At 46.2% G+C, this 27,834-nt stretch overlaps 1 protein-coding gene across 2 annotated transcripts; it reads left to right on the forward strand.

The window, feature by feature from the left end:
- Window positions 1-27,818, forward strand: ASCC2 (activating signal cointegrator 1 complex subunit 2). 2 transcript variants are annotated; one of them, XM_068412312.1, is made up of 19 exons: window positions 1-19; window positions 3,622-3,721; window positions 4,784-4,942; window positions 5,284-5,454; window positions 7,154-7,283; window positions 9,236-9,303; window positions 10,947-11,057; window positions 11,964-12,076; window positions 14,130-14,204; window positions 14,761-14,868; window positions 16,443-16,511; window positions 17,247-17,321; window positions 17,572-17,758; window positions 18,325-18,539; window positions 20,243-20,362; window positions 23,815-24,039; window positions 25,810-25,921; window positions 26,482-26,558; window positions 27,073-27,818. In XM_068412312.1, exons 2-19 carry the CDS (start codon window positions 3,641-3,643, stop codon window positions 27,239-27,241), a joined length of 2,265 nt encoding a protein of 754 aa, XP_068268413.1. In that variant the 5' UTR covers window positions 1-19; window positions 3,622-3,640; the 3' UTR covers window positions 27,242-27,818. The 2 variants fall into 2 exon arrangements, with proteins under 2 accessions (XP_068268413.1, XP_068268412.1); XM_068412311.1 differs by having other exon boundaries at window positions 11-83; window positions 3,626-3,721.
- The last annotated feature ends 16 nt before the right edge of the window (window positions 27,819-27,834 follow it).

Raw genomic sequence — 27,834 nt, forward strand, 5'->3', positions numbered from 1 at the left:
GGCGGGACGTGGCTGCCCGGTAACGGGGCTCGGGCGGGGCGGTGGGGCCATATGGGGAGAGGCGGCTGCGGCAGGGCCTGGAAGTGCGTGGGGGCGGCCGGGCAGGGAGGCAGGGCCCGGGCTGGGCGGGCGGGGGCCATGGCGGTGGCAGGGACGCAGAGGGGTGTGTGGAGCCGCAGGGCTTGGCCTAAGTGGCGGTGGCTGGAGAGAGCGGCCGGGGCATGTACGGTGCCTGTGTGGTACGTAGGGCTGGCAGAGACGGGACGAGGGGGCAGGGCCTGGAGGGGGCCGCAGGGCCTGGGGGTGAGGTAACGGGGCTTGGGGCTGGAGGGGCTGTTTGGGGCTAGAGGAGGGCGGCTGGGCCTGGAGGGGGTGGGCAGTGGCGAGGTGGCCGTGGTGGCACACGGGAGGAGGGTGGGCAGAGCTCGGTTTGGTGCCTGGCTTGGGAATAGGTGGGGAGCAGGGTGGGTGCCTGGTGTTGGCCTGCGGGAGGGCCTTGAGGTGCAGGAGCAGCAGGAAAATTAGGGCTGGTGGGTTCGAAGTAGGTGAAGGGGAGGGGGCTGCCGGGGCTGGCTCTTCAGCAGCACGTCCAGCGTGTGCTCCTGCTGTCGGAGCACCCTGCCCTGCCAGCAGTGTCCGTGGGTGCCTCGGCCCAGCCGTGTGCACCTCGCCCTGGGCGTCCCCTTGTCCGTGCGCCTCGGTGGAGAGTGTACGAGGCAGAGAACACTTCTGGTGCTGTGAAAACAAGTTTCCTTGGCAAAAGTCTGGTTTGTTGTGTTCTTTGGCAGGGCTGTTTGGCCTTTACGCTGTGTGCCTGAAATCACAGGGTATGAGGAATTAGTCATGTCCGTGTAGTATAGGCCAGAGCTCCTGGGGGGGAAAGGCATATGATACTGATGAGAGGTGACTCTCTGTGTTGAGGATATTCCATACTCAGGTTTAATCTCTTCTCCGGATGAATAAGTGTTTTGTCAGGGGATGTGGTGGGTTGACTGTGTGGCTGGATGCCAGGTGCCCACCAAAGCTGCTCTGTCCCTCCCCTTCTCGGCTGGACAGGGGAGAGAAAATGTAATGAAAGGTTTGTGGGTCGAGAAAAGGACAGGGAGAGATCACTCACTAGTTACCAGCGTGGCTGAAACAGACTTGACTTGGGGAAATCAGTTTAATTTATTACCAATCAAATCAGAGAAGGGTAATGAGAAATAAAACCAAATCTTAAACCACCTTCCCCTCTCCCTTCTTCCTGGGCTCAACCTCACTCCCAATTTCTCTACCTCCTCCCCGACAGTGGCACTGGGGATGGGGGTTGCAGTCAGTTCATCACACGTTATCTCTGCCGCTCTGTCCTCCTCGCGGTGAGGCTCCTCACACTCTTCCCCCGCTCTGGCGCGAGGTCCCTCCCACAGGAGACAGTTCTCCATGAACTTCTCTGACGTGAGTCCTTCCCACGGGCTGCAGTTCTTCACGAACTGCTCCAGCGTGGGTCCCTTCCACAGGGTGCAGCCCTTCAGGAACAGACTGCTCCAGCGTGGGTCCCTCATGGGGTCACAAGTCCTGCCAGCAAACCTGCTCCAGCACAGGCTCCTTTCTTCATAGGGCCACAGATCCTGCCAGGAGCCTGCTCCAGCGTGGGCTTCTCGAGAGGTCACAACCTCCTTTAGGCATCCACCTGCTCCAGCGTGAGGCCCTCCGCGGGCTGCGGGTGGCTAGCTGCTGCCCCGTGGCCCTCCGCGGGCTGCGGGTGGCTAGCTGCTGCCCCGTGGCCCTCCGCGGGCTGCGGGTGGCTAGCTGCTGCCCCGTGGCCCTCCGCGGGCTGCGGGTGGCTAGCTGCTGCCCCGTGGCCCTCCGCGGGCTGCGGGTGGCTAGCTGCTCCCCCTTGGCCCTCCACGGGCTGCAGGGGCACAGCCTGCCTCACCATGGTCTTCACCACGGGCTGCAGGGGAATCTCTGCTCCGTGCCTGGAGCACCTCCTCCCCCTCCTTCTTCACTGACCTCGGTGTGTGCAGCGTTGCTGCTCCAGAGTTCTTACTCCTCTCTCTGGCTGCAGTTGCGCACGTTTTTTTCCCCTTAAATACGTTACCCCAGAGGTGCTGCCACCATCGCTGGTGGGCTCGGCCTCGGCCAGCAGCGGGTCCATCCTGGCGTTGGCTCTGTCAGACATGGGGGAAGCTTCCAGCAGCCTCCCACAGAAACCGCTCTTGTAGCTCCCCCGCTACCAAACCCGTGCCACGCAAACCCAGTGCAGGGGGCCTGTCTCTTCCGAGATGTGATTGGTTTGGACTGGAGAGTTTGATGCATGGCAGGCTTGAAATGAGACACTTTTTTTTTTTCCCCCTGTTGCAAACACATGCTTCTATGTGCAGTTTTCAGAATGACTCTAGAAACTAAGAGCCAAATTCAATATATGATGAGAACTGAAAAGCGCCTTGGCTTATTTCGCTGAAAAGTGTTTTTGAAAGAAATTGTTTATTGTAACAAAATTGAAAATGCTCTTGTCAGTATTCTAATCTTTAAACTCCCTTGGAAAGACGTAATTATTTTAAGTCTTCTAAGCCATCTGATAGATTGGCATTGCTCTAATTTTTTTGGAGGGGAAAAATCAAGCTCTAAAATGTTAGATGACAATTTTTGCCAAAGTCCGTAGGTGACAAATTCTCTGGAACCAAGAATGTTACTTTTTCACTTGCTGTCTAAACCGTGATCTTGCTCCTCGGTCAGTATTGTCCAGGTGTAGGGGCACTTCTCTTGTTTTAGTTGTTATTCTGTCCCAGGCAGTGGGAATGCAAACCAATATGCATATAAGGAGACTTGTGATCTTAGATCTTAACAAGAACATAACTTTTTAGTACCATTTCACAGAAATCATAATACTATAAAACCCCCAAAAATGAAAAGTTCTGTTAAGCTGCAATTTTCACTTTTTGTTAATGTCTGAACTTTTTAAACAGTGCACATGATAATTTCTTTTGAATTACTTTAAGGTTTGACTTACAGTTAATTTCAGGAAGTTAATTGAAATATTTCTGAGCTTAAAAAATGCTGTTGTAGAATAAAATATGGGTTTGTGAGCGCATGGGGAATCGGCAGGGGAGAGGCAGGCTGTGTTTCGTAGGCTCCCCCTGCGTGCCTTGTCTGGATGAGTACTGAGGGATTCTGCCACGTAAGCACCAAAAATATTCTTTTAATACTACGTTGGCAGGGTGTCTCCTGCTTGCCTCTCGGGTTTGTAATGTCAGGAGGTAGACTGCAAGCATTAAAAGAGACTTGGAAAGCAGAGAGTTCAGCCCAGCTGTTCAGGAACCAGATTTAAACATCAAGCTCCCCTATCAAGCGATGTCCCAACGTGCTTTTTGTTGTCCCAGAAGACACCTGTGGCCTCTCAGTAAGGAACAGGGATGAAAGCGTAGCACCACATTGCAGGTTCCTTGAGGCACGTGCAGCTGGCTCTTGGGTGTTCCCTCAGGGTTTGGCATTTGGGTGGTGTATAAATTGCTTTGCATAAATACATTTCCAGCCACTCTGTGTGTGTGTGAGTTATAGGAAGGCTGGAGCCGCTTTTGCCCTGCTTTTGGCTGCTTGACCTTGTAAAATGCATCCTGTGCTGCTTTTGTTTTGCTGAAGACAGGAACAAGTCATCACGATGCCAGCGTTGCCACTGGATGAACTCCAGCTGACAGAAAAGGATCCCAAGACAGGGAAGCTGAGAACTTTACCGGCACTGGTGAGCTCTGTGTTTTTCCTGAAAGCCAAACAAGACCTTTAAAAAATAATTGTTGGGCCTGAGCAAAACTAGCCCTTGGTCCAGGATATGATTAAATTTGGTCAGCTTGCCTGTCAAAGGAGTTTTCTTTGTATTTTAGTGCATTCATATAGTTGAGGATTTTATTTCAGTGATGAGTAAATGAAAACTTGCTGTGTTCAACATCTATAGTAAACTGTGTTCTCCTGGAACTCCTTATTCTTTTGAGGAACAGCCCATTAGCAACGTAAACTTTGCTGCAATAGCGAGAAAGCTTTGGGAGCTTTTGCAAACTCTGCATGAAGTTTAGCTCTGAGCTGTAGCACTGGGGTAAGTCCATCCACTTACTGCCTCCCACGGCCCTCTGCCCTGTGGCTCCAGCGTGGGGAAATCAGAAGATGAAATCCACAGTTATGCTTTTCTCACAGAAATAAGAAGGTGCGGAGAGGCCCTTCTCCTGGGCACGTTGCAGAAATGGGACCTGCTCTTGAGGAGATTTACCCTGGGCGTACGGGTGGGTTGAGGCAGAGCTCAAAGCTGCTGCTTGCTGCTCAACGTGATCCTCATTCTAGGGTGGGAGTATTTGGGGAAAGCCTGTTCAGTGACCCTTGGGAAGTGTAGTGGAATGTTTCTTCTCTGTGTTTGGTGGTCCTGTCTGTTTGACTTCATGGTATGTTGTGCAAGCACCACTTTGGAGGAAAAAGAGAGAGTGCAGGCGACGTTTCAAAGGCATGACATGAAGCTGTTGCTGTTTCGAAGGTGTGGGAGGATTGCTTTGGAAGGCTGTTGGTTAATAGAGTGCAAGAAGCAACATCTACCCAATTATGAAGGTCTGAAAGTATTGCTGATAAATAAGGATACAAACCCACTGACCTGCTGCCTTGAAAGATTAGCAAATGGGAAGTTACCAGGGGACTGAGTGTCAAACTGTGTTAAGGTGTAATTTTGTGTTGCTTTCCTAAAATTCAGTAAGCAGTGCAGGTGGTAACTGGGCATTCCTGTCACTTGTCTGTGGTTTTAATGCAGTGTTTTGGCTTTCTGCAGCACCCAGAAATAAAAGCAGATCGGTCTTTTGTGCTGTACAGACCGCCACCTCTTGTCAGAGACCCTGCTTTAGTGGAAGAATTCTTGGAGCGAGCAAAATTCATTGCAGACGACCTGACCTGGCTTCTGGCTTTGCCTCATGACAAATTTTGGTGCCAGGTAATAATTGTTTTGTGGACACTGGAGAAGCAGCGTGAACAATCTGGGTGCTTGTAAAAGCCACGAACTTTAAATCATTTTCATAAAGACTTGTATATGCTCATTATGTCATTTGTCAACCATTTTAATTACTGCGTCTCAGAGTGCAAAGAAAGTAGCATTTCCCTGTAGAATTTTCACTGTGGATTTTAAGAGTTTGCTGCATTCCATGCGTATGTGAATCCTTTTAGCACTCTTGAATGTTTTAGCTTGCTTTTAAATTGAACTGGGCTGCTCATGAGCACAACCTGTGAATGTGTGACATGCCCTTCTTTCCATTTTCTTATCTCTTGTCGTGCAAGGTGATATTTGATGAGACCCTTCAGAAATGCCTGGATTCCTACCTGTGCTATGCCCCTCGCAAGTTTGATGCGTTGTTGGATTGCCATCCAGAGGTGAATGACATGCAGAAATGCCTTCACCGGAGCGTCTTCCTGACTTTCCTCAGAATGTCTACTCACAAGGAGTCCAAGGTAAATATTTCTTTGCTTTGCAAGTGCTCTGGGCTGTATGGCTTAGAAAAAAAAGACAATTGGAGAAATTAATCATGGTTCTTACTTGCGTGTCCACCTGCGTTCCTCTCCCTGGCTATTATTATCAATGTTTCTCTGTGTGGAGATGTTACTTCAGCTCTGAGTGGTTATCTGAACTATGCGATGATTTCTTAGGAAGGAGATCCAGGCAATCAGCTAAGCAATAGGTTAGCCACATGCGGTGTCATGATACGTCGCTGTAAGAGAAGGAAGAGCAAGTTGGCCTTTGTACAGGTGAACAGAGGCTCTTCAGGCCACCAGTAGCCGAGCATTTGCTCCCTCAGTGCCACTTCCTCTGTGCCGTGCTGTGTCGTGTAATCTGTGCTAATACTTGTCTCTCCTTGAGCTTTCCCCAAGTTTTGGACACACGGTGAAATTGCTCTAAATTACTGTTTTCTTGGCATCGTAATTGCAAGACACACTCAGCCCTAACTGAGTACAACTCCCGTCAGCAGCTGGGGAATCTTCACGAGGCCTTTGGACGGGATGAGCGAGGCACCTTGTGTTTTAGCAGTTACTCCCTTGATACCCTCATCGGTTCGTGATGTGTTCTTTAGTGATGTACTGGTTCTCTTGGTTATCACAATGGTGACATTCAGGATATGTTGAGGAAAGATCTTGGAGTGGGAGTTGCAGGATTGAGGCAGGAACAGGTAGAAGGAATGCTGGAGCTGGCACCACTTCAGCAAAAGTACTCGATACCTCTGTGGTGTCTTTCATTCCAGGATCTGATTAAATCTCACCACTCCAATGAGGCGCACAAGCATTTGAAACCGTTTTATAGTTGAGTAATTTGAAGAGAATGAATAGTCTGTTGTCATGCAGGCGGTCAGCAGGAGTTCTAGAAATTGAACCCAGCCAGCATAAAGCCCTGTCCCTCTGCTTTAGCAGGGGGAATGTGTGTACTATGTTTCACTGTGATTTAAAACATTTGCTATCACAGGCAAATTGGTCTTCTGAAAATCCAAAATTGTGTTTTAGCTTGCTTGCTTCTCAAAGACAATGGAATTTTTGTCATCTAGAATTTTAGAATAAATGCCTTCAATGTTGTGAGTCGTGTTTTTGACCCAGTGTTCCAGCAGTCAGGGTATAGAGCTGCAATCCCTGGGTTTTCTTCCTGCTTGTCGCTGATGCAGTCATCTTTGGAGCCTTGATTCTACTTTTCCAGGGTAGCAATAACCTCAGGCTGTGGTCTCGCATGCATTTTGTTTTCAGTGTCAGTGCCAGTTTAAGCCATTCCAGTGCCTGGCTACTCAACTGCTCCTGAGCTGAGCAGTTCTGGTGTCAGCTCAGCTGTTTACTTGGCCATGTTGTGAGCCAGGTGTGGGAACTGAACGAACTGTAGGTGGCTTTTTGTTTTAACTTTTAGGTTAATTGGTTCTTTTCATGGTGCAGCCTGGCCCTATAATGGGTGGTGCGAGGCCAGGGGGGTGGATGGTGTAGTGGCAGCGAGAAGCGGCTGGGAACATGGAGGAGGAGGGCTCTGCAGAAGCTGGTGTAAGCACAGTTGCTGCCTTTTATGAGATAAAATCATTAATACAACTTTGAGAGACGTTTTTACAGGTGTCATTATAATACTGGAGTTCTTGCAGAGTCAAATAGGGATTATCTTTTAAATTACTTTTTTTTTTCTTTGTAGGATCATTTTATCACTCCCTCTGTCTTTGGAGAGATTATTTACAATAACTTCCTGTTCGACATCCCTAAGATTCTGGATCTCTGTGTGCTTTTTGGAAAAGGGAATGGTCTCCTGCTCCAGAAGATGATTGGTTAGTTAAGCCAAGGAACAACTTGTTGCATTAGGCTTTGCTTACTCATATAATGGCAAGTGATGAGTGGGGTTTATACCAGTGTTACCTCTCTGTAAACAAACTGTTCAGTAGCAACTAGAATCTATAATTTCTAGATCAATTTCTAGATCAGATTACTTTTTTTTTTTTCCCTCTTGTGAACTTCCTTTATGTCAGGGAATGCCTTGTGGCCTGCTGCTTAGATGTCCTGAGCTGGGCTCGTGGTGTTAGGCATGAACCAAGGCTCACTTAAGCCTCAGCAGTTGTTTCCCATGCCAATTAAATGTGTCTTCAGCCGCTGTAAGAGGACCGTGAGGGCTCTGGAAAATCCTGGTAGAGTTGGGAAGGGGCAAACAACTCTGTTCCTGGGCAGGGAGGGAGGAGGGTTAGGAGATGGGGCATAGTCCAACTGCTCATATGAATGCGTTTGTTCCCAGAGTTGGGAGCCAAGTGAAACGTGCAACATGTAATCTCTGGTCTGTGAAGTGGGATTACTTGACATTTCCATGCAGACATTGATTTATGTAGTGCCTTCAAACCACAAAGCACTTCAGAGCATTGCTCAAGCTGTGCTTATCCCTAGATTTCTCTGTATCTGTACAGACAGTCTTCGTTGCAAGTGCGTATTAAGTAACGTCTCAGCCTTGGACGCTAGAACCTGTGTAACGAAGAGAGGGCTTGTTGGTTTGGCTTCTGTATTTATCCTGTGCTCCCTTCACGAGGGAACTACTTGTGATCTTTAACATCCACCTGAGCAGAGATGGAAGAGTACCTAACTTTGGATTAAGTGAGCTCTTCTTCCTAAATTATAACCCACTTTGTCTGCAGTCCATGTCAGGAAATTTTTTCCCTTCTTTGGTAGTTATTTTTGTCTCATTTCCAAGTTGACTAACACGAGCAGCATTAGAGATCATGTGATGTAGCCAAATTTCCAGACCAGAAAAGCTTAGATAAACCTTTGCATTTTTGAAACCCTTTATCCTTTTTCAGTAACTTCCACTCAAAATTCATCTGTCAAGCCTCAGAGGTGGGAAGAAGGCATGACAATGTAGATAGTTCTCTTTCAGATGTGAAGCTTAAATTAGCTGGGTCTTAAAATATTCCGAAGAAGACCTAAGTGTATCAAACCTCATTTGAATTATACATATGCAATATACAATGCAATAATGCTGCATGCACGTCACCAGTGATTTGCTCACCTGATTATTTGCATTACGTTGTGACAGTAATGGCATGAGCAGTTCTGGGGTGTAATTCATAACTTGAGAAACTAGGTTCTTCTCAGGGTATAAATTTTTCTGAAACTGGTCTCATAACTCTTACTCGTGCTCTGTCCTTGCTGGAGAACTCTGTTAATTTTCGTCGTCTGAACAGTAATTCACAGGAAAATAGGCAGCCTCTCTGCTTACTTGGTGAGGATTTATGGTATGCCATTACTCAGTAGAGTATTTTGTAAAGATAATGAAGTCCTAGTAATGTAATAGCAGGTATTACTGAAGCCTCATTACCTTTAAGAAATATTCTGCAGAACATTTTCCAGTGTATGCTGAACTGTTATCAGTAATTAAAAGTCAACTCCAGTTGTCAAATAAAGGAACTGGGAATGTTTAGTGATAGTATTTGCATTATTCATTGATTCAGCCTCTGGGGCGTGAATCATCTAACACCTCGTTTGCTCTGCTCTGATGAGCACGTTCTCATTACCAGCTCTCCGGTTGCCCTGAGGAGCTGATGGGCCAGCGTTGCAGGAGTAGGCCCTGCGCGTGAGTGGAGAAGTGAGCCTGTGCCCGTGTCCGAAATGGTCATTAGCTGGATCTGGAGGGGGTGAGGGGTGTCAGTAATAATACAAATACATCTTCTGGTGCTGATTCGCTTGTTGGCATGAATGTCTGAACTAATGGGAAGTGCTCTCCTTCCCCCTCTCTTCTCAGAAAATATCTTCACTCAGCAACCGAGTTACTTCAGTGACCTGGACGAAACTCTGCCCACTGTCCTCCAGGTACTGCTTCTCTGCTTGGCCCAGAGCACGGATTTCATCTGGAAACGTGGCATAATTTAGAGGGTGAAAGGGAGCAAATGTGGTCATAGGCAGGCAGAACGGGTTTGTAATTGCTCCCTTTCTCTCTCTAGTTTATGCTAATGTGTGTCAGGTATTTTTTGAACCTTTATCTATAAACTATTGATGACTATTTCCTATTACCTTCCTTCAGCTTCTGGCCTTCTCTGCAGTTAATATCAAGGGATTTTTGTTGGGCAGTTCAAAAAGTGTTGTTTGTTTCCCCCCCGCAAGTGGGGGAAGCACTGAAACTTCACAAAATAGAGAGCGTGAGAGGTAGCTAAGGCTTGACAGAGAAAAATGGGTTAGCAGTAATGCTGCAGGTTCTCAGGAGCAAACAAAGGTCTGTTGGAAGGGATGCATTGTTGCGATACAAAAGATATTTGGCACCTCTCCATGTCTAAGCTTTCATTTTTATAAGCAGCTGGTATATTCCCCAGACTCGGTAAGCAGGATTCACATTTAAACAGAGGGGGAAGTTAAGGTGCCTTGACATCTTTGTACCCTGAAAATGTCATGTTTATGTCCTCAAAAAGCTCACCTATGCACAGAAATAAGCAAACCCAAGATATCATTTACCCCAAGACACCTGTAATGTCACTTGACTTTTTGAAAGCCCACATTTTTCTTTCTTTCCATGTGTTAAGAAACAGTTAGAGCTAAATCTCGAGAGGTGGTACCAAGTTTAAAAATTATTCTAGGATGCAAGACCAAACCTTCAAATGAATTATTGGGGAGAACAACGTAGATGCCATTTGCTTTTTGTGACGTACCACATCAGAGCAGTTCCTCTGCAGGACACCAGTTTTACTGTGTATTTTTGTAACCATTGCAGGGTGATACCAGTGTATCTCAAGTGTATGGATGTAACAGCTCAAAGAGATGTGTCATTACTGATCCATAAAGCTATTTATGTCTGTCACTGAAAGGAGCTGATACCTGTGCAGGTTTAGGAGCTTACATGCCCTGTAGAATAGTAATATTAACCCCACGTATGCAACTTCAGTGCCTTTAGCCACCCATTCACATATCTCTGGGATGAGGGTTTGACAAATCCCTTAGGGTGCAAATGTAAAGGAGTTGCCTTTAAGTTGGTCCTACACCAAAGTTGTGAGCAATCTGGAACCTAATTCTGTGGGCTTCTCCCAGGTTCTTTGTTTATAAACAAGAGCCACAAAATCTGCCCTGCTCACCTCAGGGGAGAGGGCAGGAAGGCTTTGGCACTAGCCCGTAAGCAGGAGGTGGCATTAACTTCCCAGCTGTCCCACTGCTCCCTGGCAAGTAGGGATCCTGGGTGGCCTCCCAGTGTTGGCCTTGCTGGCTGACTGTCTCACACAGCGAAGGATCGGGATTAGCCGCAGTCCTTGTCTCAGCACCACCCTATGCACCTGCACTTACAGTGCACACGAGTCGTGTGGGATGTCAGCAGTGCAGCATGGCCCTTCCTGCTGTAGCCTGCAAGAGTCTGTTGCAGCTTCCATCTTACACAGCTCTGTGCTGCATGGAGATAGTCACATATTGCATATAAAGCATGTCCCACTGCTTTCACTTGTCTGTTTTAACACTGTTCTGTTCTCTTGATGTAGGTGTTCAACAATATTTTGCGTAAGTGTGGCTTGCAGTGTGAAGGAGCCTCTGCTGAGCCCCAGAAATTGGAAGAAAGGGTAAATGTGACTCCAGGGAACATGCCCCTCCAGGTACAACTGTTGCTCCTTGCACTTTACTGTTTGTAGTCCTGCAGACTGAACACTCCAGGGAGCAGTAAGACCACAGAGGGTCATTCTGTTCCCAAATACTGGTGGCTCATACAGCACATGGTTCCATGTCATTGTTTCACTGTTTGTCATATGACTTGGTGATAAAGCCTTTCCACCATGAGCTGGTTGCTTTGCTTGTGTGCGTTCCAACCATTGCAGCATGGGTTCTTTTTAGACCTGGCACCTGTTTTTTGCTTAACCAGCTTATAAGTAATGTAACAGCGCATCTGACAGAAGTCTCCACGGAACTCTGACAACGATCAGAGTTGATCTTTTCTTCAGAAATGTTTAACAACAGTGTACTTTAAGTCTAGTTAATTAAGAGGGGGTTTTTATGTGCCGAGTCCTGTGCAAAGACAGGCCCCATCTCAGTGAGCGTGGTCTTCTACAAAATCTTAGTCATGCAAGTCTGTGGGAGTTGTTACAGCTACCCTGGAAATGCATCTTGCACTGAAACAGACCACTAAAATCATCCCTTTAATTCCTGTGTTACTGCTATGCACCGCTTCCAGATAGATGGGAAGAATACTGTGTGTGGAGGATATATAGAGGGCAAAGCCACTGTCCAAGACAGGGTCTGATGAGGATTCTTGTAGTTTCACAGAATCTTTCATGAGAGTGAGCAGTTGGGATTGCATTATAGATGTTTAAAGGATAGAAGTTTTAGTAGAGATGTTGTATCTGCCTCTGGACTCAGTAATGTGTTTATGATTGATAGCAGACTCTCTTTGTGCAGTCAGGACAAAGGCTTGGTCTGAGCACAATGTGTCCCTAGTAGTGAGTTATACTGTGTTCCCAGGAAAACTTGTCTGGCTTTTCTCTCAGTAATTGCTCTTTCTCTCTCAGGAGCTGAAGGATATTGTACTGTACTTATGCGACACTTGCACGACACTCTGGGCGTTCCTTGACGTCTTCCCATTGGCTTGCCAGACCTTCCAAAAACATGACTTTTGCTACAGGTACATCTTGAACTGCAGACAGAGCTTATCTTGGCAAAGTAAAAGTACGGAGTGTGCTGCTATGTCCTGTCCCAGCGCCTTCATCATTAAAAGAGTAGACAGATTTAATGCAACTAGAGACTGCTAGGTTCACACTGACAGGAATACAAAGACTGCCAGTAAATAAATTAATACAGGGATGTCTAGAGTTTGTCTGTTATCTGTTCACCTTCGTCATTATCTAGATCCTAGAGCCAGGCAACCATGACAGTGAACAGTACGTGGTGTGCTTTGGAAGGGGTGGAGAGGGACGAGCAGAAAAGAGTTGCGGACAAAAAGAGCTTCCTGCCATAGGACCCGAAGCAAGAGAAGCAGAAATTCTTATGGAACAATAGTCCATGAGGGTCTGAAAGAAACGTTTTTATTTGATGTTATGCCTAAGTTTTACGCTAGAGATTATTACTGACGTTTGGCAAATGAGCGCCTGGGAGAGGGTGACAAGCCAGCACTATCACAGCGGGGCTGACAGCTAATTCCCTGTCCAACTCTGGATCACAGTGGCGATGAGTCAGGATGGTCTCAAGGACCAGACAGCCGAGTGTGTTCCCACAGAGGCTGCAAGTCCTTGAGTAGCACTTACCCATCTTGCTCCAGGTGTTTTAAGCCCCTAGATCATCTTGTAGAGTCTTGTTGTAACAGCCTTTGTTTAGGACCAACTGAAGTGTTAATTTATTGTCCTTATTTCCCCTCTTTTGTTTGCTAGTTAGTGTGAAGGAACACATTTGTGTTTTGCTTTTGTTTCCAATCATGTTGCAGACTTCTGAAGTCTTAGAGCTGCCAGTGGTTTATGGACCACGGGTTGAGTAATGCTGCTCTAGGGTGCGTAGGTTTCTGTCCTCTTTGGATGTTGTCGTCGAGTTGGTTATTGAAAGAAGAGCAGATTGGTGGACTGCTGATGGCTGTTTGGGTTGGCAAGCAGCACTGCTTACATGCTTGGTTACTCAGAGGAGGAAAGCCTTTTGCTCTTAATTCTACTGTTGATGTCAGAGTTGTGCTAAAATAGCCTTGATCTCTGTGCAGTGGGACAACAGCAACACATTTTCATTACTTCTCAATATGGACTAATCACTGGGTCTTTGGAGTGTGGGGAGGGAAAACTGATTTACATGTCATCTTTTTGGAACCTCTATGAGTCTGAATCAATCTGCTGGCACTCGCTAATATCTCTCCCCGACTAAAAGTATCAACCAGCTTCTGCTCCATTTGCCTCAAGGATACTCATTTAACACGTTTGGCTCTTAATATGAGACATGGACATAATGTTCCTAATGGAGCCTCTGCTCATCAGTTCGGCTTGGCTTTTGTGCAAAGTGCTGCAAACCCTGATTGGTAACATCCAGCTACTCAGGAGCAGTGCTGGCAGTTATTGTCTGAGGGCGTTCCTCTGCATCTCGTGGTGCTCTGGCCCTGGAGGAAAGGGTCTGTGCGGGCTGCCTGGCATGTAAAATGTGAAACTGGACCAAACTAACTTTCTTTGTTTCCTCTCTGCCCCATCCTGTTGAAACATCCTCTTAGGCTTTCTGCGTGTTGGATACCTTCATCTAAATGCCCACCTAGAGCAGAGCTGCATAGCAAGACCAGAAAGACTTGGTTGGAAATCCTATCCTGTTTCATGTCCAGTTTTTAGCATACAGCAAGATAGGGCTGTAAGGATGTTGGAGTGTGAGAGGGGGTGTTTTGGGGTGGACTCAAACATATCAGCTCTTTGTAGACTGCAGATTTGTGTTTGGGATGTTTCTGGGTTGGGCAGGTTGTTCTGTTCAGTAGCGTGATGCTTTTCCAGTGCATTTCTTTGCCTACGCCTTCAAAGACACCTTGATGGTTTCCTTAGAGCGCTGCGCTTTGTTGCATATTTGCTTGCTTGTGTTTCAGGGAACAAATAACAAAGTGGGGTAATGCTAATGAGTACTGCTAGTGAGGAGAATTTCATGACATTACCCATTTGATTTGTCTTTTAACAAATGATTTTTGAAGCCTCAGTTGACAGTTACTGTTTTGTTGCTCCTTTCTACAGATTAGCTTCGTTTTATGAATTGGCAATTCCTGAGCTGGAATCTGCAATTAAGAAGAGGCATTATGAGGATAACAGGTGAAAATGTCTGCAAAGGCTTGCATTTTCTTTTCAATAAAAGTCTCCCAGGGCTTAGTTAAAAATTCACTTCATGCTGCTTTACCCACCTCTGTGGAGTCTTTCTAGCTTTTTTTATGCTGCTTCAAAGAACTCTTCAGAGATGGCTTTTCTCGTTCCAAATTTGCCTGGGCAGTGGGGTGACTAATGATTTCTTTCACTGCTGTCTAAGAAGAAACTTGATGGGAGAAGCATTCAAATTGTAACCAAGTGTGAAAACATGAATGATATCTCTGTGTATAGATTGGTCTCATTTTAAGGTGCAGACTGTGCTGGTACAGTTGAGATATCATGTGTCTAGCTGTCAGGACAATTAGTGATTGAGACCCACTTTGTTTAGAGCATGGATTTTTCCTTAATGAGAACGAAATGGCTCTAATCTCTGGTCCTTGCAGCAAAGAAATGATTCTGCTAATGAAATTCCTTCTCTGGAGGGATAACTCTGGAGTAAAGATGTGTTAAAGATTCAGATTTCTTGTGCTGACACCAATAGTGTGTTCTTTTACTCTCTCTGAAGTGTTTTTGCTGATTTGTGGAGGAGAATTTCACATTCCAGGAAGAAGATGATAGAAGCTTTTCACATCTTAATAAACCAAGTCTGTCTGCAGCCCATCTTAGAAAGCAGGTATTGGCACTCGGGCTATGTGGTACTACCCAGTTATCTGATTGCCATTGAGGGGGAGATTGTTTCCTCATTTTCAGATTTACTGGAGAAAATGTACAGATACTGCTGTTTGTGTTGGGGTCGTGGCCAAAGACTTTGGCTAAGATCAGAAGTCTGTTGTGCTGCATAGCAGGAATGTCCCAGATGAAGCTTTATGATCCAGAATTGGTGTGGTGAGCTGTGTGTTGACCCCACTAAAGTGGGATAAGGCTGTGGTCCAACAAGCTTTCTAACCTCAGTTTGTGGCTAAGTTGCAAATTCTAATGCTGTTTGTGGACACCTTGACTGAGACACCACAGTAGAAGTGATGCAGTGTAATAGATCACTGAAAACAGTCATTTTAAATCTAGATACTGGTGCCTTTACCGAGTTCTACCCTCGCTCCTATTGTGAAAATTGTTAACTAATAGCTCTGTGAGTGATCTGAAAATGAAGGCAAGTATAACTACCCTTATTTTACACTAGAGAAAATGAAGTGAAATGACCCAAAATCATGCTGCATATTTGGAACAGAGCCAAGAACCTGGATCTTGACTGGAAGGCCAGTGCTGTCTTGGGCTGATCCCTCTTTGCCTGTACTCGTTACAGGTTTTGTAGATTGCTGGTCTCTGTGGCTCCTGTTCTTGAATATTTTCCCTGGTTTGATATCAGGAGAGTTGTCCAAGAAGATGAGGAAGTTTGTTGGTGGAATTCCTTATCAGAGACCTGGATTTGCTTCCTTGATTTCCTCTGTGATCTGGACTAAATCACCCAATCTGTCTGGGCTCTAAGTCCAATCCTTAAACAGCAGTAGTAGCCTTGTCTTACCTTCGCTTACCTGAGTATTGCCTGTCAGTACCCACCGGAAAATTGGAAATATAAATGAACCAAAGAGTGTCACATGTTCAGATTCCATGGTATTGAGGACTATATATACCTCAGAGGTAGTAAAGGACAGCTCCAGACACTCATTGCCAGTTTGATGGGAGCTGAGGCTACTGTAAGAACAGTATGGCCAGCTTCTAGGGAAGTACCTTTTTCTTCACACTGCTCTGCTGCAGAGAGCATTGTGTCTTGCTGTGAGGCTTGAGGCGTCAGCAGCGATGGGAGCTTTAGGTGTTATAACAGAAAGGTTGCAATAGGAGTTTGCTTGGCATGTATCCTTACAGAGGTGAGCATGTATTTTCTGGAAGGCTCACTGGTATGATCCCGAGACATATAATAAGAGTGCAATTACAAAAGCACTACACACCCTTTTCTACTTATTGCAAGTCTGAGGCATCAAACTATGGTTTGTAAAGTCTGTCAGAAGTCCTGTAATTCTGTGATACAGCTGTAGATGTAGCTGGCTGAAATGTTTACTGAAGCCATAAAAGAACCTTGCTTCCATTTGACCTGTGAAAGCCAAAAAGTGGACTGAAATCTGTTTTCAAATGGGATTTTCCCTTGGTGTCTGAATGTGACTAGTTTGGCTAGTGAGGCAGAATGTGGCGATCGTGCAGTGCGGTGGGCTTACCGCTGCATTTGTCACTCCCTTGTGCCATTGTTTTCTGCAGCTGTGAGAACATTCAGCCTTTTATTGAGGAATTTCTACAGATCTTCACTTCGGTGCTTCAGGAAAGGAGGTGAGTCTGGCTGAAAGAGGCCCAAGGGGAGGGTCAGCTTGCCTTCCTCTTCCATTCTTTACGACAGAATTGCCTGAGACGTTATTATGAGGCATTAGGATGCATTTGGGAGCTAGAAATCATTCTAACTAGTTGGGAGAACTGCTGTGAGAGGATTTCAGGCTGCAGTGCAGACTTTATTGTAAAGGTGAGGAGGATGTTGCATGACACTGGAGAATGTTATTCTTCACTCTCTTTAATCCAGGCTTTCAAAGTGGAGGATAGCGATTTAGCCATTAGCTGCCTTGACAAGTTAGGCTATTACAACTGAGCTGTGCTTGTCAACTGGGGTGACCAGACCAGAAAGACACCAAGTGCTAATGCTGAAGGTGCCAAGTGAATAAGTGGCAGAACTGGGAATTCGATCTTGTCCTCCTGGTGATGCTGTCATTCTGATCATGTTCAAGTCATAAACCATATTTTCTCTGTAATGCGGCACTGGGTTACAGATCTCAACATCGTGAGGAATGTTGCAGCTGGCTCTGATGGCTTGTGTGGAAGTGTTGCTGCAGTGTAACGGGGGCAAAATCAGACCTGGCAACCCATGCTGGAATCCAGCATGGGGTGAGAGGTTGTACGTGTTCCTGCCTGAGCAGTGAGGAAGTCAAAGTGGCACAGCAGGGTGGTAGTGTGTGACAGGTCTGCTGGTAACTTATTCTTGAGTTCAACTGATTAAACTTGCTTCTGCATTTTCAGATTTCTGCGTGACTACGATGAGCTGTTTCCTGTTGAGGATGATGTCAGTCTGCTTCAGCAAGCATCCTCCACGCTGTATCCTTTGCTGTCACCTTGGGGTTTTGCAGACCTGGCTGCTCTTAGATCCCTTCACGCCAGTGGCATTTCCAGTGTTGCTGCATCTGGTTAAGCTGCATGACTGGCAGTGATGGAAAGTTTCCCTTAAAAAAAGAAAGGGGAATGTGAGTGTAGGCACAGGCTTGGGAGTAACTGAAAACTGCATAGTTGCTTCAAGGTGAGGTCTGAATATGTGCATCTAGAAATGTCCTTAATGCTGTCCTCTTAGAGATGAGACCAGGACAGCCTATATCCTCCAGGCTGTGGAAGGTGCGTGGGAAGGGGTAGACAAGCAAAAAGCACAAGTCATTAAAGATCCACCACCACCAGCAGCATCTAATGGAGCATCAGCAATAGTGGAGAGCACTGTTGGGGACATGGAAGAGCTCGGGGCTGCGTATGCATCGGAGGATGAGGTGAGTAGAGCTGTGTGGAAAGGACTGGGTTCTGCTCTTCCTGTCCTTACTTCATTTGTCTGTGAAGAGAGGATTGGTTTGCTCGGATTTGGGGATTACATGAGATTTAGTCTCATTTCTTACCTTCACTAGATTTCATTGCAGCCCCACGTGCCTTGTGAAATGAGAAACAAAGCTACACCTGAATCCTGGCTTTAACTTGAGCAAGTTGCTCCTAACTCCCGTTGGCTTGGGTTTCCTCTTGCTGTGGTTTATTTAAACACTGTGCTTCATCACTGTAGTTCATGTGCGTATTTTAAATGCACAGTTCCTGTGTTCTTTGAGGAAGGGATTCTCCAGAGTATCCTTGCAAACTCGGCGACAGACAAAAGTAGTTGGGTGCCCAAGTCTGTGTCATAGACCTTGTGTAGTATAAACAACTGAGCTGATTTCTCTTCTTTTGGCTTCTTTGTGGTTAAATTCTGATAACCCAGACTGCTCCTTTCCCTTTCTTAATGTGCATACCTGCCACCCCTCAGCTGCTGTCTCTTTCCAGTAACGCCACCGATTCTGTTTGGTGTACCTAGTGTGCCGGCGCAGCTGCTGCGCCCGTTGCCAAGGTGTCAGGGGTGGAGCTGGACTCTCTGATCTCTCAAGTGAAAGACCTGCTGCCAGACCTTGGTGAGGGCTTCATCCTGGCCTGCCTGGAAGAGTACAGTTACAACGCGGAGCAAGTGATCAACAACATTCTAGAAGATAAACTGGTGCCATACTTGGATAAGCTGGACCGAAGAATGCAAAGGTGTGGGACAACTTCTGCCGTGGCTTTGATGCCTTTTGGGTTTTTTTGTTTGTGGATTATTTAACATCATTATCATTGAAGGTTAGACACTTGTAGAGCTCTAAGAAGTTGCATGTGCATTTTCTTGGAGTAAATGGCTTCAGGGAGAGCTTCTCATTGCCATCTGCCACTAGCTTACTGCCCTCGTTGTGTCCCTGCAGAGGACTGGAACATTCACTGTTCAGCACTTCAGTAGAGCAGATGCTGGGTCGTGTTTTGTGATGGGGCAGGCGGGGCGAGAGGACATGACAGAAATTCTTGTACGTTCAACTCTCAAATAAGACCCATTAAAATTCCATCATGGGGACATGGGCTTAGCCTGGGCTGGGCAATAGAATGTGTTGCCTTCAAAAGTTATTTTGCAGCAGAGGACAGGGTCATAGGTGTTAAAATCCCAGCTGTCCTGCAGGAAAGGGCATCTTCGGAGGAACTAATCCAGCTGCAATTCAACTGCAGGGTGAAATACGGTATTTGAAAGCTACTGATTTGCAATTGAAGAGAACCAGAGAGGTTGGAAATGGCAATTTAGATCCGTTTTCATCTACCCTTTGCCAAACCTGCCAGGCTTTTGCTTGTTTCTCTGGGTTGTACATGGGATGTAAGGTTTATAGCTGGCAGTGGAATTGAGTTGGTTTAGTTTGGCTGCAGCTGCTAGCATGTGTTTGTGCTGCAACAGCAGTTCCTGACTGAGAGTCAGGATGTGAATGTGCTATTTGTTCACATTTCATGGAGGAATGGGCAGACTGTCTCGTTGCATTGAAAAAGGAAAGCATCTTTATCAGAAAAATGAAGTAAAAAAATCTTAGTTTTGCAACAGTCTTCATGCTGTCACAGTCAGATCTGCTGACTTTGGCACAGATGATGTGGGGTGGGCTTGTGGAAGGGTTGAGTTTTTTCTGCGAAGCCAGCACTTACAGAAGATAGGGCTGGATTTTTTTTTTTTCTGCCTTTTGCATCTTGAAACAAAACTGTCAGTTCAATAGCAAGTGTAGAATTTTGATCACTGCTGACTTTAAGAGTGAGCACAGCAGCGTTTTCAGATGCCCAGCTGAGCTAATAGCACCAACCAAATGAATGTAAAAATAACAGCACCAACAAAATGAATGTAAAAATAACAGCACCAACAAAATGAATGTAAAAATAATGGTCTTTTGACTTATAAATTGAACAAATGCAAACCTGGAACCCTGAGAAAGAATTAAGAAGGAACCATAGGGAGATAAATATCCTGAAATCAAGAGTGGCAAATTACTGGAATTTTTTTCCAGCATGTAATTCATCACACTTAGTGTTTGGCTTTCCTGAGTCACTGTTTTGAGACTAGGCAGTCTGTTAAATATTCCATGCTCCTGTACAGTTTTACTTACTTTTAAATGAACAGAAGAATTTTCTTTCTGCTTTCTGTAAGATGCCTTAGTTTCCCAACAAAGAGAAGCTTCGAAAACTCTGCCTTTTGTCTTAGACTGACGCCATGTAGTGGTCGTGCACGTCCTACAGCAGGAATAGCAGCCTGTGACCCAGTCAGCCAGCACCACAAAGAGGATCTTGGCATGCTGTGGGTGACTTCAAGACTGACAAAGAATAAACCAAGGTCTTAGGAAGGAGAGGACTTGGTCTTCCTCAATTCACCTTTATTTTTTATTCTCTGTCTTTTTTTTTAACAGACAGCTGAAGCCAGACCCTACTCCTCTAGTCACTTCTCGCTATAATGTTTTCCAGAATGATGAGTTTGATGTTTTCAGTAGGGATTCGGTGGATGTTTCTCGGATACAAAAAGGCAAGCGGTGAGTATCGTGCACCCTTGATTAACCTTGGCTGTCAGAAGGAATAAATATCTGTGAACCTGCAAATTTATTTCTCATACAAAGCTCCTGCAGGAATTTGTTGGCTGAGGGTAAGGCTGATCAAAAATGTTTCCCACCTGTTTCTCTGGGGAAGTAAAATGAAATATTATTAGAGGGCTGGTTTCAGGTAGTGTTTTTCCTAATTGGCTTTCCTCTGTATGCTGCTAGGGTTTGCTCTGCCAAGCTCATTTGTAACGTCGGGCTCTTGCTTCTTGGTCTTAGTGTTACACTTGTACTGAACAGCAAACCTTGAAAAGCAGCCATCTCTACGAGCCTGGGACTGTGACTCAGAACTGAGAATAAATGATGATTTGGTTTAGATCCAAGTGAAGCTTCAGTACCCATCTACTTCAAAATCTGATAACGCTCCGTGGCTTAGATGACTTTTGTTGTTCCTGCTGCTGTAAGCTTCCTGCAGGAGGGCATTCCCTTTGCTTTCCACCTAGCTTGGCGTGTTGTGCTGTGCCACGCTCCATGCAGATTTACATTAGGGCCTTGTCCTGCTGGCTCCCAGCAATGTCAACTGTATCTCTACAATATGGTTGATTTGTTTCAGCTTCTTTTTATACACTTTCTCTGACCAGCCAAGTCTGGTCTTTATGTTGGTGGGTATTCACACAGAACATAAATAGAAGTCTGGCTGGAGATTGAGCCACGTGACCCTGGGAGCTCCCAGTTAAGGTTTTGGTTGCAAAGCTGCGTCAAACTCTCAAGAGAAAACCACTTTTGTCCCCAAGTCCAGTCAAACAACCGTTCAGCAGCAGTGCTATAGTGCTTATATTGGCTCAACTAGGCAAGAAAATAATCTCTTTTCTCTCTGGCCAAGACGATGACTGTTGAAGTGCCCATAGCTAAGAATTCACAGGCACAATCTCTCTCCTCACCATGTTGCCTTGCTCAGAGTTCAGGCAGGCACCTTGTCAGCAGGAGCCTTGTGCACAAGCACTCTCTGTTATCTCCCACCTCCCCAAAGTTCTGCACATGTGGGTGGCTGCTGCTGGCCAAGGCCAGAGAGCACTGTCCAGGTTCAGCATGTGGAATAACCCTGCTGGGAGCTCCCTCTGCAGATCACTTGCAGAGCTTGGAAGGTTGTAAGTCATCTCTGAGCTGGGTTGTGGCACCCTGCTCCCATGGCATTGCCCTCTGGCTGCTACCAGGGAGGCTGTGTCTTCTCTCCAGTGGTAACATCGCTCCTTGAGAAAGCTGCCATCTCTTCTGTACCCTTACATCACCTCTTGGGATTATCCTCTTCCTGCTGCTGTTCCTGGTGTCTCTTGGCCTCCCTCAGGCTATGTCTTCATTTCAAAACTGTTGTTCTTACACTGAGAACACTCTGCAGGACTCCAGACACATTGTTTCTGTTTTGAGTGGTTTTTAAAACTTGGGGGTAACTAGCTGGGATCAGCAAAGTACACCCTATGCCCAAAGTTGACCATATCTAACTAAATCAAAGGACAAGCTGTAGTACCTTGCTCTCTAGGATTTAATGTTCAGAACTCCATAGATATGAAGAGTATGTCCTTTCTGCAGAAGTGCAATTTCCTTAGTAGTCCTTGTTCCACAAGCAAGAAACCCGGTGCTTTACCCAAGCGTCTGGGTAACAGGGTTCTCGTAGCCTAGTTTTAGATCTCCTTTGGATTAAAATTATATCAATATATCTTTTTTTTTTTATCTTTTTTTTTTTTTACTCCTTATTAAAATCTTTTGCTCACCCAATTCTGCTTGTGTTTAAAGTATTGTTGCTGCCTAAGCATGATGTCGCAGTAGTGCTTCAAGAGCCAGATCAGGTTGGGTCCCATTGTAAGCAGTTTGGGGCAGGGACTGTTAATGTGGAGGAGAAAGCCACGCCGGGATGAGGAGAGAACCAAGCATGAGGAAATGAACGTCCTAGCATATACCTGAGTCTTTGCTGATCCTGAAAAGTGATCTCACCTGCCTCTACCTGCCAGCCATAATTGCTAGCTGAATCTGTCTCTTGAAGTCAGAGCATGCCCTGAACACCATGGGATAGAGGAATTATCCCACTGTTTTTCCTGGAATTGGTGCCTGAAACACTTCATTGCAGCTCTTCTGCAGTCACCAGACCAGCTCAACAGGAAACAATTAGCAAATACTTAGTTCAGTCTCATGCTGAATACAAACAGAAGATGTTAGCCCGGCCTAGGTATGTGTGAACTAACCACATGCTTTGTAGGGCATTTTGCAGCTAAATGCAGGCATGGAACAGAGTGAGTCACGTTAGAGAGGGGAACCACATCTATCTGTCATGGTACTTTGTTTTGTGATTCTTAATGAAAATCAGGCTGCTTAGATCACTTCCCCACGGCTTGCTGGTATGTCACATAAGTCTGTCCATTCTTGAGTCACTGACAGTCTGCCTTGGATGGGTTCTTCCTCTGATAATATCCAGATGCCAAATAGATCATTGATGCATGTTCTTCCTAGACTTTGAGGGCTGCAAGTTGTCCTGTGAATACTTGACAGTGGAATCCCGTGCTGCTTTGCTGTAAGGATATACTTGGCTGGTCTGAAAAATGGGACTTCAAAGAGTTTATGCTTGTGCAGCTTGAGACACAGCATCTCAGTGTCTGCTTTTTAATACCTCTGTCAAAATTCTGTTTCTTGGTCTCCCGTTCTTTAAAATTACTATAATTTACTTGCCTCCTAAGTTTAAAAAACATTGTATATACAGAGCTTTGAGATAGGTTGGATCAGAATCACTAGTCTACTCTGTTTTTATTCTTTTCATTTTTAGCTGTGCTTATTCTAATCCTTACTTGCTGTGCTGGTAATTTTTTGGCTCTCCCCATCTACATTCGTATTTTGCATCTCACCTTTGTAAGCTGAGGTTCTTGGCTGTAAGTACGTACGTGTCCGTGCAGCAGTTACTCTGATGCAGTCCCGCTCCGTGGTTTGCAGCCGTGCGTGCTACCGCAGTGAGACGATGCTGCAGCACGGTGTTAGAGGGCACTCTGGGCCTTGCAGAGCCCTCTCCGAGGCTGGAGCCTGAGCCCTAACAGCTTGCTGTTCAAGAGTCGTGGGACTTCTTGTGCTATTTGGATCTTGGCCAAATTTCAGCTTGAGTATAATTGCCTTTGGCCTCCTGTAAAAGCTTCCTTTCTGTCTCAAATGACAGTGGCGGTCTCCAATTCCTGTTCTTATCTGTTTAAAAATGACTTTATTCCAAGCCAGGAGTGGCTGTTTTTAGTAGCCAAACAGCCCTGTTATAAATCAGAGGGGAAACAGGTAGGTTTAAGTAGCGCTTGTGGAGTTTGAGATGAGGCTTCTGTTGCTTCACCTTCCACTTACTAACAGGAAAAAAAGTAAAATAGAGAAGATCTTTACACTGCCTCTCTGTGTCTGCCTCTCTGCTGCCATGCTGTGGAGCGCAGGAGGGAGAAGGACACGACCAGGAGCTTGCTGAGTGACAAACGCCTGGTGGCTGAGCAGAAGGAGCGCTACAACCAGTACAGCGTGATTGTGGAGGAGATTCCCGTGCAGCAAGGAGAAGCTCAGCTCTACAGGGAGGACTATGAGGACGAGTACGATGACACTTACGATGGAAACCAAGTGGGGGCAAATGATGCTGACTCAGATGATGAGCTGATCAGTAGGAGGTAGGTGCCGTGGCTTCAGTGAGTGGGAGGTTGATGGCAATCACCACCTAGAGCTGTCTGGCTCGCACAAACCTGTTCAACGCTGGGTTTTGGCTCTGTTTCTCAACGAGGACGTGCGTGCTTCAAACCACCCCTTTTTCTGCTGCTGCTTTCTCTGTAACATGCAAGGAGGGAGATTTGGGTCTCTCCTCTCCTCTTGGTAGGGAGTGTTGCCATGGCATGCACGCAGGACGTTCTCAGGCTTCCCCTGCCTGTGTCTGCAGGGCTCAGCCATTGCCTCAACTAATCAACAAATCTAAGGGGGGACTTTGCCGTTGTGTTGAAACTTGCACTCAGCAGTGCTTCTGCTTATGGAAAACATCCTGCAGTGGAGGAAAACGGGCTGTCTTGAATAATCAGGGTTGAGTGTAGCTGGGCAACGTAAAATGGCTGGTTAGCAAAGGGCAACTTCAAAATTTGGAAGACTGTACAACCAGACTTCTCCTTGCCAATGCCCTCTGACATCGCAGAGCGCTGACACCTGGAATTCAGTCCTTGGTGGACTGCACAGCACTCTCCACAATGACTGACAGCTGGAGACAGTTAGCTCTTAGGAAGCAAAGGGTTAGTTTGGGATGGGGATTGTAGAATATTTGTTTTAGAAATAAGAGCTAGAGATAGAAAACGTGTTTTAAAAGCTGGTTTAACATTTCTGAAAGTGGCCTTTTAAATTCTGGTGTATTACGAATTTACATAATCACCATTATGTAAATTCATCATTTTATCACCATTTCTAACCTTAAACCAAAATGCACCTTTGGGGTTCCTTTGTCCCTTTTGCTTTTTTTTTCCCTCCTAAAGCGTGTTGAGGCTTCAATTTAAATCCTTTTTGTGGTTCGCCTGTAACAGTGTGGCACTCAGGTCTTTTCCCCTATTTCAGGTGCTCACTGCTCCTAGAGAGGCAGTAGGAACAATTAGTGGATGTTACTACTGAAAACTGGATCTATAGGTTTGAAGTAACAAAGGCTTTTCTGGTTTTACATTTATTTCTTTGCCAGTGGAATGGTGGATCTGAATCCCAATAGAATTTAAGCCCACGCACACATATATATATTAAAGAAGGGCTATAGGCATGTGGTAAATTCTGCCTGTGCCCCCCCTGGCTGTTTGCTGCCCTGCATGTTCAGGGTGATTCATAAAGCTTGATGGATTTCTCCAGGTATTTCCCCCTGTATGAAACTGGGGCACAGCAATGGAATTGGGGCTCCGTGGATAATCGCTGACCAGTCACAGAGGTTTTAGAGCACAGCACTTTCTGAGCATTAATGTTTCTGTCTGAGTTTAATCTTGAGGTTTGAGGGTTTATCTTTGTATAATAGATGCTCCCTGACTGGTGAGCTAAAGCCTGGCAAAGTGTACTCCTTACTAATGCCTTGTGGCTCTGCCTGGATCCCATTCTTCCAGAGGAAGCAGTTGTTTCCGTGGAGAAATTCCTCGTGAGGTTTCAGGTTTTTCCTGACCTGCTCCTTTTTTAAACTATTATTATTTTCAGTAACAACTTCATAGTGAGCATTCCCCAGGGAAGCACATGTGTTCGTTAATTGCCCATAGTGAGTGTGTCATTAGCTACTGGGTCTCTTTTATTTTTCTTCAGAAAAAGAAGCAAGTCCATGAAGCATGTAGATTGTCATTTTTGAAAGATACGATGCAAACCAAGAAGAATATGCTGCTCAGTGACACATTTGTGGCTGTACTGTCTTCATTGCTGACTGTTTGTGTCTTAATTCTCAGGCCGTTCACAATTCCTCAGGTCTTGAGACCTAAAGGCCAGGAGGAAGGCCAGGAGGAAGAGGATGAGGATGAAGAGGAGGAGGAGGAGGAAGCTGAAAAGGAAAGAACAAAGGTGATATTTAGTTTGTGGTTGGAGTTGCATTGAGATTTATCATATATCTTAACTGCTTCACCTGCAGAGTGATGTGGAGCAGATTTCCTCTTTCAGAGAGTGAATCTTTCCACAGTAGCCTGGAGACTGAGCTGCTTTTCAGAGTGGCTACTTCTGCGGTCTGCTGGACTGTGAAAAGTCCCCTGAGTACAGCTATCCACTGCTTCCTAGGCTACCCGTACTGGAGCAATGACACTTACTCCATGGAGAGGTTTAACCTCCTTTATTCCATAGACAGACGATGCCAGCAGAACACTTTGAGGGTCACTAACGCTCTGTTGTCATGGATATACTGGAAATAGTGATGTTGATGGTGTTGCTGGCAGAGGCAGGATGTGGGATGAAGTCTCAGTCAGGTTTTCTGCCAGGTTTTGTGTTTAGGGTCAGTGACTCCAATCCTGCTGGCTCAGCCAGAAGAGAGAATGGACTCTGTTCCATGGTCCAACAGAATCCCCTCCTGCTCCAGCCTTTTGCATGATGCTCATGAGTTTACTGACCTCTTCCCTTCCTTCCCATGGTAGGACCATTTTGTGCAGGACCCAGCTGTACTGCGGGAGCGAGCCGAAGCCAGGCGGCTGGCTTTCCTTGCGAGGAAGGGGTAAGTAAGCGTCTCCCTCTGCGGGGTGAAACCGTGGCTCTGTGGTTAGCAGCTGTTTTGCTGCTGACTGGGATTGTTGAGGGTATACCTGTTCCTTACCATTCCTGTACATCAGGGTCACTACCATGGTGTTAGCTTCCTCACCCAACTTTTACTTCACTGCTGGTTGTTCTATCCCATCAAATGGGTAGGCACGTCCCTTTATCATAAGCAGAACCCTGTGCAAGGTCGGATCTTGGAGAGCACAGCTTTGCAGAGCTTGAACAGCTCCCATAGGGATTTCAGGATGGTTTAATAGCTGGCTGTAGCTGCCAGACTCAGTGTGTAGAAGGACGCAGTCGTGTGGCTAATGCTGATACTCAGCTATTGCAGAAGCCCTGCAGAGCTGGGGTGAGCCAAGGCTCGAGGCCTGACGGCTGAACTCCTCACACCCACTTGTTTCTCGGGATCGGTATATTTTGTCCCCCGAGGGAGCAGTGTGCTTGTTGTGATGTCCTTTTTCTGCGTACTCCAGGCACAAGCACGACAGCTCTGCTGTTGTTGGGAGTGTGAAGGGCCACGGGCAGAACCGGGAAACAGTGCAGGAACGACGGAAGAAGGAAACAAACAAAAGCACAAGAGCCAACCATAATCGACGAGTCCTGGCTGACAGAAAGCGGAATAAAGGCATGATTCCTTCCTGAAAGACTCTCAGCCCGGGTGTTGCATCATCCCCAGTCCTCTGCTTAGGAGGAGGCAGTTGTGCTCCGTTCCCATCGCTCAGGGGACTGGACGTTGTGGTTCAACACCTGGCACTTCAGCTCCTGCAGAATTGCACACCTCGTGGGAGGGCTGCCCCTGCCCTCCAGGCAGACCCTGACTGCTCTTCAGTTTATAGAGAGATGGGTGTGACGGTGGGCTGCACCGCGATGCATCGGACAGGCTGCACCAGCCACTCGTTTCCTTTTGTACTATTTATAATTCTGAGAATTTTTATTTTCATACTGGCTCCTTGCACCCTCTCTGCAGCTCAAGCAGGCTTCCAGGCCAGCAGCGGGCAGCTCGGGGAGCACGGCTTCCCTGGGAGAGCCCTCGCAGCTTCCTGCTCCACCAAAATGCCTTATCCTGAAGTATAACTTGAAGGTTGGCAGGAAGACGCTCAGGCTGTTCCCGTTGCTGACAGACATACAGGAGTGCAGGTGAATAAGACCTTACAAATTTCTGTTCCTTGAGTGAGGTGTGTGAAAACAGACCGTGCAAATAAAGGATCGAAATCTTTTAGTTGGTGTTTTAGGCT

Source organism: Nyctibius grandis, chromosome 14 (genome assembly GCF_013368605.1).
Source record: "Nyctibius grandis isolate bNycGra1 chromosome 14, bNycGra1.pri, whole genome shotgun sequence".
Lineage (NCBI taxonomy): Eukaryota > Metazoa > Chordata > Aves > Nyctibiiformes > Nyctibiidae > Nyctibius > Nyctibius grandis.